Genomic DNA, 12,140 nt, shown 5'->3' on the forward strand with positions numbered 1-12,140 from the left:
AATAAGTAAGCTCTTCTTTAGCAATTTTTCCTGGGTGCACCTTAACCTGCTATGTCAACTCCTAAGTCTCAGGGTGCCAACACTGATTTTGCTTTCAAAAAGTTTCAGACAGTTCAAAGTGCCTCAACATAAGGCTGTAGATACAGGGCTGGGGATGTGGCTCAAGTGGTAGCGCGCTCGCCTGGCATGCGTGGGGCCCGGGTTCAATCCTCAGCACCACATACAAACAAAGATGTTGTGTCCGCTGAAAACTAAAAAATAAATATTAAAATTTTTTAAAAAATAAGGCTGTAGATACAAATGCTTTAAAAATATTTGATTTTTTATTAAATAAACAGCAGCTATGGACCACTTCTGAACCAAAACCAGAATACTTCAATTTAATCCTGGCTTTTGCACTAACTAGGTAAGTTACTCTAGGTAAGACAACCTTTTGTGCCTTGGTTCTTTTCTGTTAAACTGAACAGTATAGAACAGAACCCTTAATAACTCAAAATAAGAGGCTAGGTGGGCATGATGGCATATGCCTGTAATCCCAGATCCTTGAGAGGCCGAGGCAGGAGGATCACAAGTTTAAGACCAGCCTCGGCAATTTAGCAAGACTCTCAAAATGGGGCTATAGCTCAGTGAAAGAGAACCACTGGGTTCAATCCCTAGTACTAGGAAAATGAATGAGTGAGTGAATAAATAAAAGAACAAGGCTACTTTTTTTTTTTTGGTGGTGCTGCGGAGCAAAGCCAGGGCCTTATGCAAGGAGGCAAGCACTCTACCAAATGAGCTATATCCCTAGCCCAAGGCTACTTTTTAATTACCAATACCCACCCTATTTTTTTAAGGAATGTCTTGGGTTAGAACAGAATCTTCCCTATGAAAATTTTTATTCGGACTGGGGATGTGGCTCAAGCGATAGCATGCTCGCCTGGCATGTGTGCGGCCCGGGTTCGATCCTCAGCACCACATACAAACAAAGATGTTATGTCGGCTGAAAACTAAAATATAAATATTAAAAAAAAAATTCTCTCTCACTCTCTCTTTAAAAAAATTTTTTTTTATTCATTTTTACTATTTAGTCTTACACTTTAATATGGGTCAACATACTTTGTTTATATAGTGCTGAGAATTGAACCCCTGGTGCTCTGCCACTGAGCTACATGCCCAGCCCTTTTTATTCTCAAGCAGGGCTTCACTAAGTTGCCCAGGCTGGTCTTGAATTTTCATTCTCCTGCTTCAGCCTCCCAAGTCAATGGGATCACATGTGTGTACCACCATGTCTGGCCTGAAGCTCAACTTGAAAAGACTATTTGTTTAATTACTAAACAAGATGGCTTCTTTTTATACACTTACCTCAAGAAAGACAGACTTCCAGGCAGGCCTGGTGGCACTCGCCTGTAATCCCAGCAATTTAGGAGGCTGAGGCAGGAGGATAGCAAGTTCAAAGCCAGCCTCAGCAACTTAGTTAGGCCCTAAAGAACTTAAGAGTGGCCCTAAACAACTTAGTGTCTCAAAATAAAAAATAAAGAGGGCTGGGGACGTGGCTCAGCAATTAAGTAACCCTGGATTCAATCCCCGGTACCAAAAAAAGAAAAAAAGAAAGGTATACTTCCATACCAAGTAGGTTTCTTCTTCTTCTTTTTTTATGGTGCGTGTGCATGTGCGTAAGTGCTGGGAATTGTATCCTGGGCCTTGCACATGCTTTGCAAGCACTCTGCTGTTCAGCTACAACCTCAGCTATTTTCTATTTTGAGACAGGGTCTCGTTATGTTATCTAGGCTGGTGTTGAACTTTCGAGATCCTTCTGTCTCAGTGTCTGGAGTAGCTGGGATTACAGGTGTGCACCACCACACCTGGTTCCAAGTAGGTTTCATGGAAAGAAAATTTTAGTAACTGAACTGAATATTAACATACAGAAAATTTAAATGGATCACTGGCCTTAAGTTCAAAATATATTAGTATTTACAAAGAGCTAGCCTTTGAATGGGTACTATGTGCTAGTCACCGTGCTATAAAGGGTTTTATGTTTATTATCTCATTTAGTCCTAGGAGGCAGGTACTATTATTATCAAATCTATTTCATAGAAGGGGAAGTGGAGCTTTAATTCTGTACTTTGCCCTGCTAGTCAGTGAGAAATCTATTCTCTGAATTCAAGACTATCTCAAAGCTCAAGAGGACTTTTACCTCCACTCCTGCTTGAAATTGTTGTCTCCAGATACAACAGTATATCTTAATTTAAAATCCCCAGAAAATTGAAATTATAGCACAAACTTCATAAACAGTGACTATATCTCTCTTTCAGCCTTCTCTTTAATATGCCAAAATAATTCTAGACCCTGAGCTTTCCTAAACCTTTAATCATTTATGGTGCGCTCTGCTGTACCTACCCATTAGAACAATTTAAAAAAACATTAACACAGTGCCAATTATTTTCAAAAGCCCAGAGATACTAATCAAGTGATCCTAATAGTCTTAAACACTATTCTCAAACCAAAAAAGATAAATGGAGATTGGGAAACTTGCATTCTAAAGTGCCACCATCCAGATAAAATTACCCTGTGAATTAGAGTAATTTCAATCAGATCCTGTAAAAATTGAACATTTTTCTCAAGACCAGAATTACAGAGTAACTGTAAGATAGCTCAAGGGCCCAAACTCTGAAGAATAAAATGGTTTTCCACGTGGCAAATTCAATAGCAAAAGGCAGGCAGTAGGAACTAGGGAAAACAGCAATAGTTTTAAAAAAAGCAGCAATAAATAAAATTACAAAATGATTAACCTATTCAACTCATGGCCATTCTACCTTAATACAAGACTATAATTACTCTCAAAAATCACATGCTGCTTAAGTAAGGCCTCATGTCTTACTACATGGTGCCCTCAGTTTTAAGTTAACATATTACATACTAAGAAAAACTCACATTTCATAAGCATTAAAAACTCAATTTTTTGGGGGGGGGCGCGTATACTTATGACAGTCATTATCATGCAAACTAGTTTACATAAACATAAAATATCAGAGTAAGTGTATAATTTGTTAATTCTCTAACTCACTAGTGAGTCTCAGAATTGTTTTCTAAACCATAAGAATGGCCACACTTATAAACAATTTATATTTGTCATATCAACTATTTGGTAATAAGATACCAGATATATTTAAAAAGAGAGGAGTATGCTGGTCCTGGTGGTGCATGCCTGTGATCCCAGCAAATCAGGAGGCTGAGGCAGGAGGGTTGCCAAAATACAGAGCCAGCCTAAGCAACTTAGCAAGACCCTGTCTCTAAATAAAAAGGGCTGGAAATGTGGCTCAGTGGTTAAGTACTCCTGGGTTCAATCCCAGGTACTAAAAAAAGAGAGAGGGGATTAAATTATCATACTAGAATCTATTTAATAATGCACTTACCAAGATAAACACAAAGTTATTACTTGAAGGAAGTGTAGGCAGGAGATTCCAACTCAATTGTGTGACAGGAAGTATTAGCTATGAAGTTTAGAAACAGGAATACCAAGTTTTGTTTTAGCTCAAGAAAAAAAAAAAGGAAAATGTGCTAGTGAATAAAGGCAAAAGAGGAAGTTCTTTTTAGAGAACCATCTGCCATATTATAAAAACAATGCAAAATTATTTCTAAAGTTAAAAAAATACTTTTTCACTGGGTTTATTTTCAACTATTTCTCTGGGTATACTGGAGCTCGAATTTTTCGGTTTCCCTTAACAAGATAGCTTATGGTTCATACTTTACATTCACAAAGAGATAAGGAGGGTTTGTAACATTCAACCATTAGTTCATATCTTTTTGCTAAAGTTTGATGATTAACTTTTTTTCAACACTAACAGCATAATAATCATTTTTTAAAAGAGCCTAAGTTTCACAATGTGAATATCTCAACACTAAAGAACTAGGTACTTAAAAATGGTTAGGATGATAAATTTTATGTTGTATATTTAACACACAATAAGTTGCAGATGTTAATAAGAAATTACTCCACTTAAATTTAAATAATTTGTTATGCAAATTTTGGTTAATCTAATACCACAATCATTTTATGCTTAATGTTAAATAATTTGTTGTTGTCTTTAACAGCTGAATTAGTGTAATGTAATTAATTTTTAAACACACTTCTACACATGGGCAATATCTTTAATCCTGAACCAGAGTGAAATTGAAGCGTTATTCTCAATTAACATCTTTCAAATCATCTGAATTACTTTTCCCAACAAGTACTAATTATGAAATTATGAGAGTGTGTTTCTACTTCAATTGATTCCTTCATTCAGTTAAGTGCAAATCTTGAAATTAAGAGAGCAAGATCCCTAAATGAACAGGCTTTTCTTAAAGCAGTTGTGCTTTGGTCATGAGGTAGGCGACATTTCTCACACCTCAGCCTTTAGCAAGACTGACAGCCAAGAATGCTAGTCAACCATTTCCAATCACTGTTCACGCCTGGCTCAGTCCTATTAAAAATTTGTCAGGTTTTTGTGAAGTATCATCAAGTTCTCCTAGGAGTGTGCAACCTAGGTTATTATGGTTGCTTGAGGCGGCCCTGGAACAACCAGCTTGACTTGGTCATCTCTGGGAAGTCTCCAGGAAAACGAAAGGAAACGCTTCAACTTTGCGCAAACCCCTTTCTTAGTCACACCTAACTCCCTTCCCAGTGAAGGACTGTGTTCTGGAAAGATCTACCCCTTTCCAACTCAAATGTCACTCCCAGATCAGCTGCTAGAGGGGCAAGCAGAGCTCAACCCACTCCCTCTTCTTCGAGCACCTTCTCGAGTGCCGCAGCCCCCCTACAACCTATACAACCGGGGCCCGGGCTTACGACCCCAGCCCACACGCAAGGCTACCACTGCGTCTCCCGGGGGTCTTGGCCTGGGCGGCAGTGGCCAGTCCAGGGGATCCGCTCCTGATCCAGAGGGGGCGACCAGAGCGGGTGTGAGGGGTCTCCTGGCTGAGCCGAAAGATGGTCTCACCTTGACCCTGATTTCGTAGGTGGTAAAACGGCCCCGGCCGACCCCCACGGTCTGCGGGTTGCTCACATCGATCTCGAGGAAGTTGCTGGGCGGCCCGTAGGCGTCATTCAGATTCTGCGGCTTGGTGATCAGCCGCCGGGTGTCCGCCACGGTCTCCGCCATTTCGCTGTAGCCGCAGCCACCGCGGGCTCCCTCCGCCCACTCCGCATTCCACAGACGCCGCCGCTGCCGCCCGCCGCGGGGACACGGGGCTCCCGCGCAGCGGTAGCGAAGCGAACAAGCACGTAGAACGGGCGTTCACCCCGCTCGCGAAGCTCCACCCCACGTCCCTCCAGCTTCCGCCTCTGTGCCTGGGGAAAAACAGCTGACCCGCCAGAACGCCGCGTCCCGGCCCGGGAAGCCCGGCTGAGGACCGGGAGGGGCACTGCCCGCAAGGGGTTCAAGGCTTATTGTTAAGAGAGGGTCAAGGGTCTACTCTCTGCAAAGGGAAAAAAAAAAAAAAAGGATATTTGGCTTTCATTGTGAATCCAGGAAAAATAATTCCAGATTTTTCTAATTCTATGAATAACTCCATATCCGTGCCAATAAATAAATAACTGAGCTTGATGCTAGCACAAACTCCTGGTCCTGGCCCCCTGCTCCTCTCTGCCCTAGTTAAACATGGGTTGCCTTGAGATTACCTGCTTCCTTGGATCCCTTCACCTGCATATCAATGCAGCAGGGGTGCAGTCCCTTCTGCTCCTCTTTGCAGCATCCTGAACTNGGCTGAGGACCGGGAGGGGGCACTGCCGCAAGGGGGTTGAGTACAAGCAGCGTCGCGGGACGTGTAGCTAGCGGGTTCAAAATGAACTACAGTGCCCACAATGCACCGGGCGAGCGCGCCGCCGGGAGGGGTCCTCATGCTGAAGGGCCAGACGCCCGGGGGCGGGAGCTTCCGGTTTCCCGGTGCCTGTCTGGACCGGGCGCGGGGGTCGCTGGGCGTCGGAAACGGTCTGAGCGGTCTTGGAGATTTGGGGGCAAAAGTTAAACCGCAAGGTAGGGGTGGTAGGACCGCAAATGTAAACAAAACATATCCAACCATGAGCTAACATTCCCACCGCTCCACAATGAACCCCTGAAAATGCTTCTCTAGGTAGTTTTTAATGCCTCAGATAGTCTGGCCATGGGCCTGAGTTTCACCAGACCTGTGGCTAGATTGATAAACCGAAGGCAGTAAAAAGGGGGAGTAGAGTTTTTGAAAACTAGCAGAAGCAAAGCACGTCAAACCGGCGATATGTCTGCTCTCTAAAAGAAAATAAGATAGTGAACAAGTTGAAAGCTGCCTCGAGGATCCTTCTGGGTAACTGGCACTCTTTCGTTTCCCAGGAAGTCTCCTAAGTTTTGAAAGAAGTGGTAAATGTGTCTGCTACCATTGATATTTAGTTAAATAAGCCTTCATAAAAAAAATGGAAAAAAGATCCTAAAATGCAAGTTGTGAACGTTGAGATAGGATACATTTCAATCTCTACCTCAATAGTTCTTCTCTCAATGACTTCAACATTTTAAAAATAACAAACTTCAGTAACTCTGATCACTTTTATCTGTCCCTTAAGCAGAAAAAAAATTTCATAATAGCTATTTTTTTCTGGTGCTGGAGTTTGAACCCAGGGGTGCTCTACCACTAAGCTACATCCCTAGATCCTTTTTATTTCTTATTTTTTGAGACAGAGTCCCCATATGTTGCCCAGGCTGGCCTTGAATTTGTCCTTTTCCTGCCTCAGCTTTCCCAGTTTCTGGGATTGCAGGCATATGCCATTGCACCCAGCTATAGCAGCCTTCTTGATAACACTTAAGAAATGTTGGAATAAGAAAAAACGTATTTAAGGGTTGGAGTTGTAGCTCCGTGGTAGAGCACTTGCCTTGCATGTGTGAGGCACTGGGTTCTATTCTCAGCACCGCATATAAATAAATAAAAAAAGATCAGGGCTGGGGATATAGCTCAGTTGAAGAACGCTTGCCTCTCATGCACAAGGCCCTGGGTTCAATCCCCAGCATCACACACACACACACACACACACAATTACTTAAGCATGATGTAGATTATTTTCCAGAAAACTTAACAATTATTTGTTCGAAAAAGACCTACTGGTGTTCGAATTCTAGGTACTGGATATAAAAAGGTAAATAAGTCAATTACAATCTAGTATGTAATCTCTCTTGGAGAATGAAAAATAAATTGATGAGTAATATACTTATCAGTATGCTTGGTGCTCTGAAGAAAGTAAAACTGGATAATGTGATAGTGACAGACAAACTTATAGGTAATGTGGTCAGAGAAACCATCTGTGAGTACATCTGTCTTTCAAGAAGGAAGAGTAATAAGAGAGTAAGTATGTGCTTGGGCTGTCTCCTGATGCAGGAGACCAGTTGGGAACTTAATTGGTATGATTACAGCAGTGAACTTAAGTGTGTATAAAAGACTCTTTGAGGGCTGGGGCTGCAGCTCAGTGCTAGAGTGCCTGCCTTGCACATGTGAGGTACTTGGTTCCATCCTCAGCACCACATAAAAATAAATATTGTCTCCATCTACAACTAGAAAAAAAAATATTTTTTAAAAAAATTTAAAAAAGACTCTTTGAAGTGAAGTATATGTGATCTAAGAGACCAGGAACCACCCCATTGTGTTGTCATTGATGGATGTATACTCATAGAAATCTAGTGTCTGGTTCTTTGAAGGCCCCTCTGGGCAGCATTGGCCAGCAGCAAGTATCTGCTGTGGAAAAACAACTGCAAAGGACTGCCAAAAGATAAGCTACTAGAATTAACAAGAGAATGTAGTAGCTGGATGAAAATAACAAATTAATAGCTTTCCTTTGTCTAGGGAATGTCTAATTGGGATAGAGATGGAAATTATCAAAAGCCAAGAAAAAAATACATGTATCCTATTCACAACAGCAACCAAAAGTACGATATCTAGAAAAGAAGGCACAGAATCTTATCAAAACACAACTGAAATTTTATTAAAGACATAAACCAGCTGGGCACAATGGTTCACACCTGTAGTTCCAGCAACTTGACAGGGTGTGAGGCAGGAGGATCACTTGAGCTCAGGAGTTGGAGACCATCCTGAGGAATACAGTAAGATCCTGTCTCAAAAAAAAAATCTACAGGCCTGGGGTTGTGGCTCATCGATAGAGTGCTCGCCTAGAGTGCAAGGGCCTGGGTTCTATCCTCAGCACCACATAAAAATAAATAAAATAAAGGCATTGTGTCCAACTACAACTAAAAAATAAATAATATTTAAAAAAATCTACACAAAAAAGTTCATGTTCTGGTTAGGGAGGCATAACAAAAAATGTCATCCTAAATTAATAATTTAATCAATTAGAATCACAATATGATTGGTGATACCCTCCCCTTTGCCCAAGACAGGTGGATGGCCCTAGATAACACCTTTTAAAAGTTTGTATATTGAAGAAAATAAGATAATAAAAGTTTTTTAATGAGTGGAAACTTGTTTTACTAATTAGTAAAACTTACTAAAAAGCTACTATAAACCAAAGTATGGTTTGGGCTCATTATAAAATACAGAAACAAATCACAACAAAGAACATGATATTTAACAAAAGCCGCATTTCAATTAATTGGGAAAATGATGCTGGCACAGGTGAATATCCAGGGGCAACACAGAGCTAGTCCCCTATGTTTTACCATATATGAAAAAATTCCAGATAGAATTAAAGAAAATTTAAGAGAAAGTTGTATTATCTTGAGCTCAGGAAGGGTTTCCTAAACGGTGTTGGAAAAAAGCTATAAAGTCATTTAAGTACATACATTTTTAAAGAAAAAAACTATATAGCCAAAGGCATTATATAGTAAAAGTGAGAAATTCATATATAATATGTAGGACAGTAAAGCCTGATATTAAAAAAAAAAAAATCCCTGTCTGGGCATGGTGGTGCTCACCTGTAGTTCCAACTACTCAGGAGACTGAGGCAGGAGGATCACTTGAGCCCAGGAGTTAGAGACAAACCACGGCAACATAGGGAAACTGTCTCAAAAAATAAATTAGATAAACCCTATTATGCTCAAACTTACTAATTAAGTACATACACACTAAAATATCAAATTGGCAAAATATCCAAATGGTGAGAAACATGCAGTGTTTGAATACAGGAAAAGAGGCACATATACTCTCATGACATGAATCGGAGTTATGACATATTTTGGGGAAAATAATTTGATAGTTTTTATTAAAGATTAGAATACTTACTATCAAAAGGAAAGAAAAATTGTTAATTTTGGGAAAATAAGTTAAATATTTAGAATACTTTGACCCCAAATTCCAACTCTTTCTATAAGAACTCATGATAGAAGCCAGGTGTGGTGGTACATGCCTTTAATCCCAGCTACTCCAGAGGGTGAGGCAGGAACATCAGAAATTTGAGGCCAGCTGGGTTCAGTGTTGCACATGGTAATCCCAGGAGCCAAGGAGGGGAGGCAGGAGGATCACAAGTACAAAGCCAGTCTCAGCAAAAGTGAGGTGCTAAGCAACTTAGTGAGACCCAAAATAGCACTGGGGATGTGGCTCAGTGGTTGAGTGCCCCTGAGTTCAATCCCTAGCCCCCTCAACAAAAAAGTAAGTTTATGGCTAGCCAGGGACATTTAGTGAGATCCTGCCTCAAACAATAAAAAGGGCTGGAATGTAGCTCAGTGACAGAGCACTTGCCTAGCATATGCAAAGCCCTGAGTTCAGTCCCCAGTGTTAAGAAAAAAAAGAAAGAAAAACTATGCTAAGTAAGGAAATAAATGCAGAAAAGTGTTTTGCATCTTTGTAATGGCTAAATCTGGAAACAGATTGAAGGCTCATCAATAAAATATGTTTGGGGCTGGGGTTGTGGGTCAGTGGTAGAGCAGTTGCCTAGCATCATGAGACACTGGGTTCCATCCCCAGCACCACATAAAAATAAAAAAAATAAAGGAATTGTGTCCATCTACAACTAAAAAAATTTTTTTTAATAAGAAAATGTTTGAATTATAGTATAGTCAAACAGTGGTAAATGATATAATCAAGCAAATAAGTTAGTTCTGGCTTTATTTAGCAGAATATTAGAATGTCTTTTTTATAATTGGAATTGGAAGAGAATTATCCATATTAGTAAATGAAGATTACAAAATATTCTATCAACCATGATCCTTTTGTAGTGTGTGGCTGAGTGCTGTGCTGCTTTCCTGACACTCTGGAGACCTTGGGTTCTACTCCCAAATCACATAAACACAAGAAAAGGAGTGAGCAGGGGATGTAGCTCAGTGGTAGAGCTCTTTTCTACTGTGCCTGAGGCCCTCAGTTTGATCCCCAGTACTGTCAAAAAAAAAAAAAAGCCACGCTCTCATTTGGGTAAACAAAGTCCTATCAATGTATATATGTCCATTTATATTCATACTTTTTTGTGTGTATGTGGTGCTGGGGATTGAGCCCAGGGCCTTATGTATCTGAGGCAACTACTCTACATTCTAATTCATAAAAATTAGAATTTTGAAATATTTATAAATTAGCAAAATGCAACTGATTTTACTGTCTTTTATGCAGCACTCAGAGATTTATAATGTAACATGCATTTCTTTAAAAAGTTAACATAAAGATATTAAACAGTCAACTCAGAAAGCTAGGAAAAGAGCACGGAAGAAACAAATATAGAATAAGGGGCATAATAAAGATGTTGAAAAAAAGCAAGCAAGGAATTAAACAAATAAAAACCAACAGAGATGATCAAAACTAAAATCTGGTTCTTAGAGAAACTGAGTCATTTAGGTAAAATCTGCAAAGGCTGACCATGTAGAATAATCAGAAGGAATGAAACACTAATATTAAAGCCATCACCAAAAAAAGGGCTCTAACTACAAGAGAGGAATGAATGATCATGCTGTTGCAGAACCAAGGTCACGTTCAGTACCCATTCACAGGGACCCTACAGGCTGACTCTGCTTTCCTAGTGAGCCCTGCTTTCTGTGTCCGTGTCCTTTCGGGTCTGCTCACTATTTCCATAACTTCCACTTCCTTCTGCACATCCTTAGAAACCTTACCTGTTCACCCCTCTAATCTCAAAACCTTTTTCTTTCCTCTTGGTTCTCCTAAACAAAAAGCCAACTCCACCTCCTTTTGAACCTCTTCTGCTGCATCTTCTATCTTTACTTCACAATATGCACAGGAAAGCATTGCTCTGGGAAGGAAAAGGGTAAATCTCTAAGAGAAAAAATATCAGTGAAGATCTAAAAAGATTCTTTATCTTTTGTGTTTGTACATGTAGATAATTCACTAATGATAATACACAGTCATTTAGGGGCTGTATCTCAGCCCCTAATGGAGGGTAAAATATGATTTATATAATCATACATTTTTGAATGTGCATAAAGAATAGTGTAAAAAGATATATACCAGGTTGATGAGCATCTTCTAAAGGATGGGCTAAAATGTTGCAGAGAATACTAATCAAGTTTGTTTTTGTAAATGGTCTAATTCTAGAAAAATAATTTGTCAGTAGGATAGTATTACTGGGGGCACCCTAACATGAGTATCACTTGAGGAATGTTTTAGATTTTAACTATTTGCTGTGTCTTTTCATCATGATTATCAATACCTCTTTCTTCTGAGCTCACTGACCAGTCATCTGATAGTAATTTAATTTCCCACAAATACTTTTTATAGGCAAAAGAGGTGCTGCCTGATGAAAGAGTTTATATTTTCTATTTTGGGGTGCTGGGAATTATAATTTTCATTTTAATGAGTCTTTTCAGGATCTGTTTTAACAACCCATAACTTGGGAGCTTGATTCTATGTATCACTACCCCAAATCTAATCACCTCTAAAGAAAACCACAAAACCAAAGCAGCTGGACTCCAAAGAGTCCTACTCTGGAATTGTGACAAATCTAGAAACCTGTCGACTTCTTACGGGCCAGCTTAGGCTCTTTTATATCATTTTTCCAATTCAAAACATCTTAATTATCACACCCTGACCCACTTCCTAAAATCCTATTCCCAGGTATTGAGCATTCCTGAAAAAAATGCCAAATGAACTGGCACCTAAGCAAATTTATGGTTTCTGACTTCAGTTGACCCTTTAATACACCTCAGAAATCCCTTATTTTTTCCTGTTTTCACATTTCAAACTCCTCTTCTATACTCTCAGCAGGTAACCAT

The 12,140-nt window shown here is 39.9% G+C and overlaps 1 protein-coding gene across 1 annotated transcript in view; it reads right to left on the reverse strand.

Moving 5' to 3' along the window:
* The window catches only part of Snx3 (sorting nexin 3), a 47,750-nt gene extending 42,372 nt beyond the window's left edge, over positions 1-5,378 (reverse strand). Inside the window, exon 1 of the mRNA XM_015499916.2 lies at positions 4,962-5,378. Within this exon, the coding sequence (XP_015355402.1) occupies positions 4,962-5,123 (162 nt within the window). The 5' untranslated portion in view covers positions 5,124-5,378. The remainder of the gene's footprint in view (positions 1-4,961) is intronic.
* Positions 5,379-12,140: the final 6,762 nt, after the last annotated feature.

This window comes from Marmota marmota, unplaced genomic scaffold (genome assembly GCF_001458135.2).
Source record: "Marmota marmota marmota unplaced genomic scaffold, marMar, whole genome shotgun sequence".
NCBI lineage: Eukaryota > Metazoa > Chordata > Mammalia > Rodentia > Sciuridae > Marmota > Marmota marmota.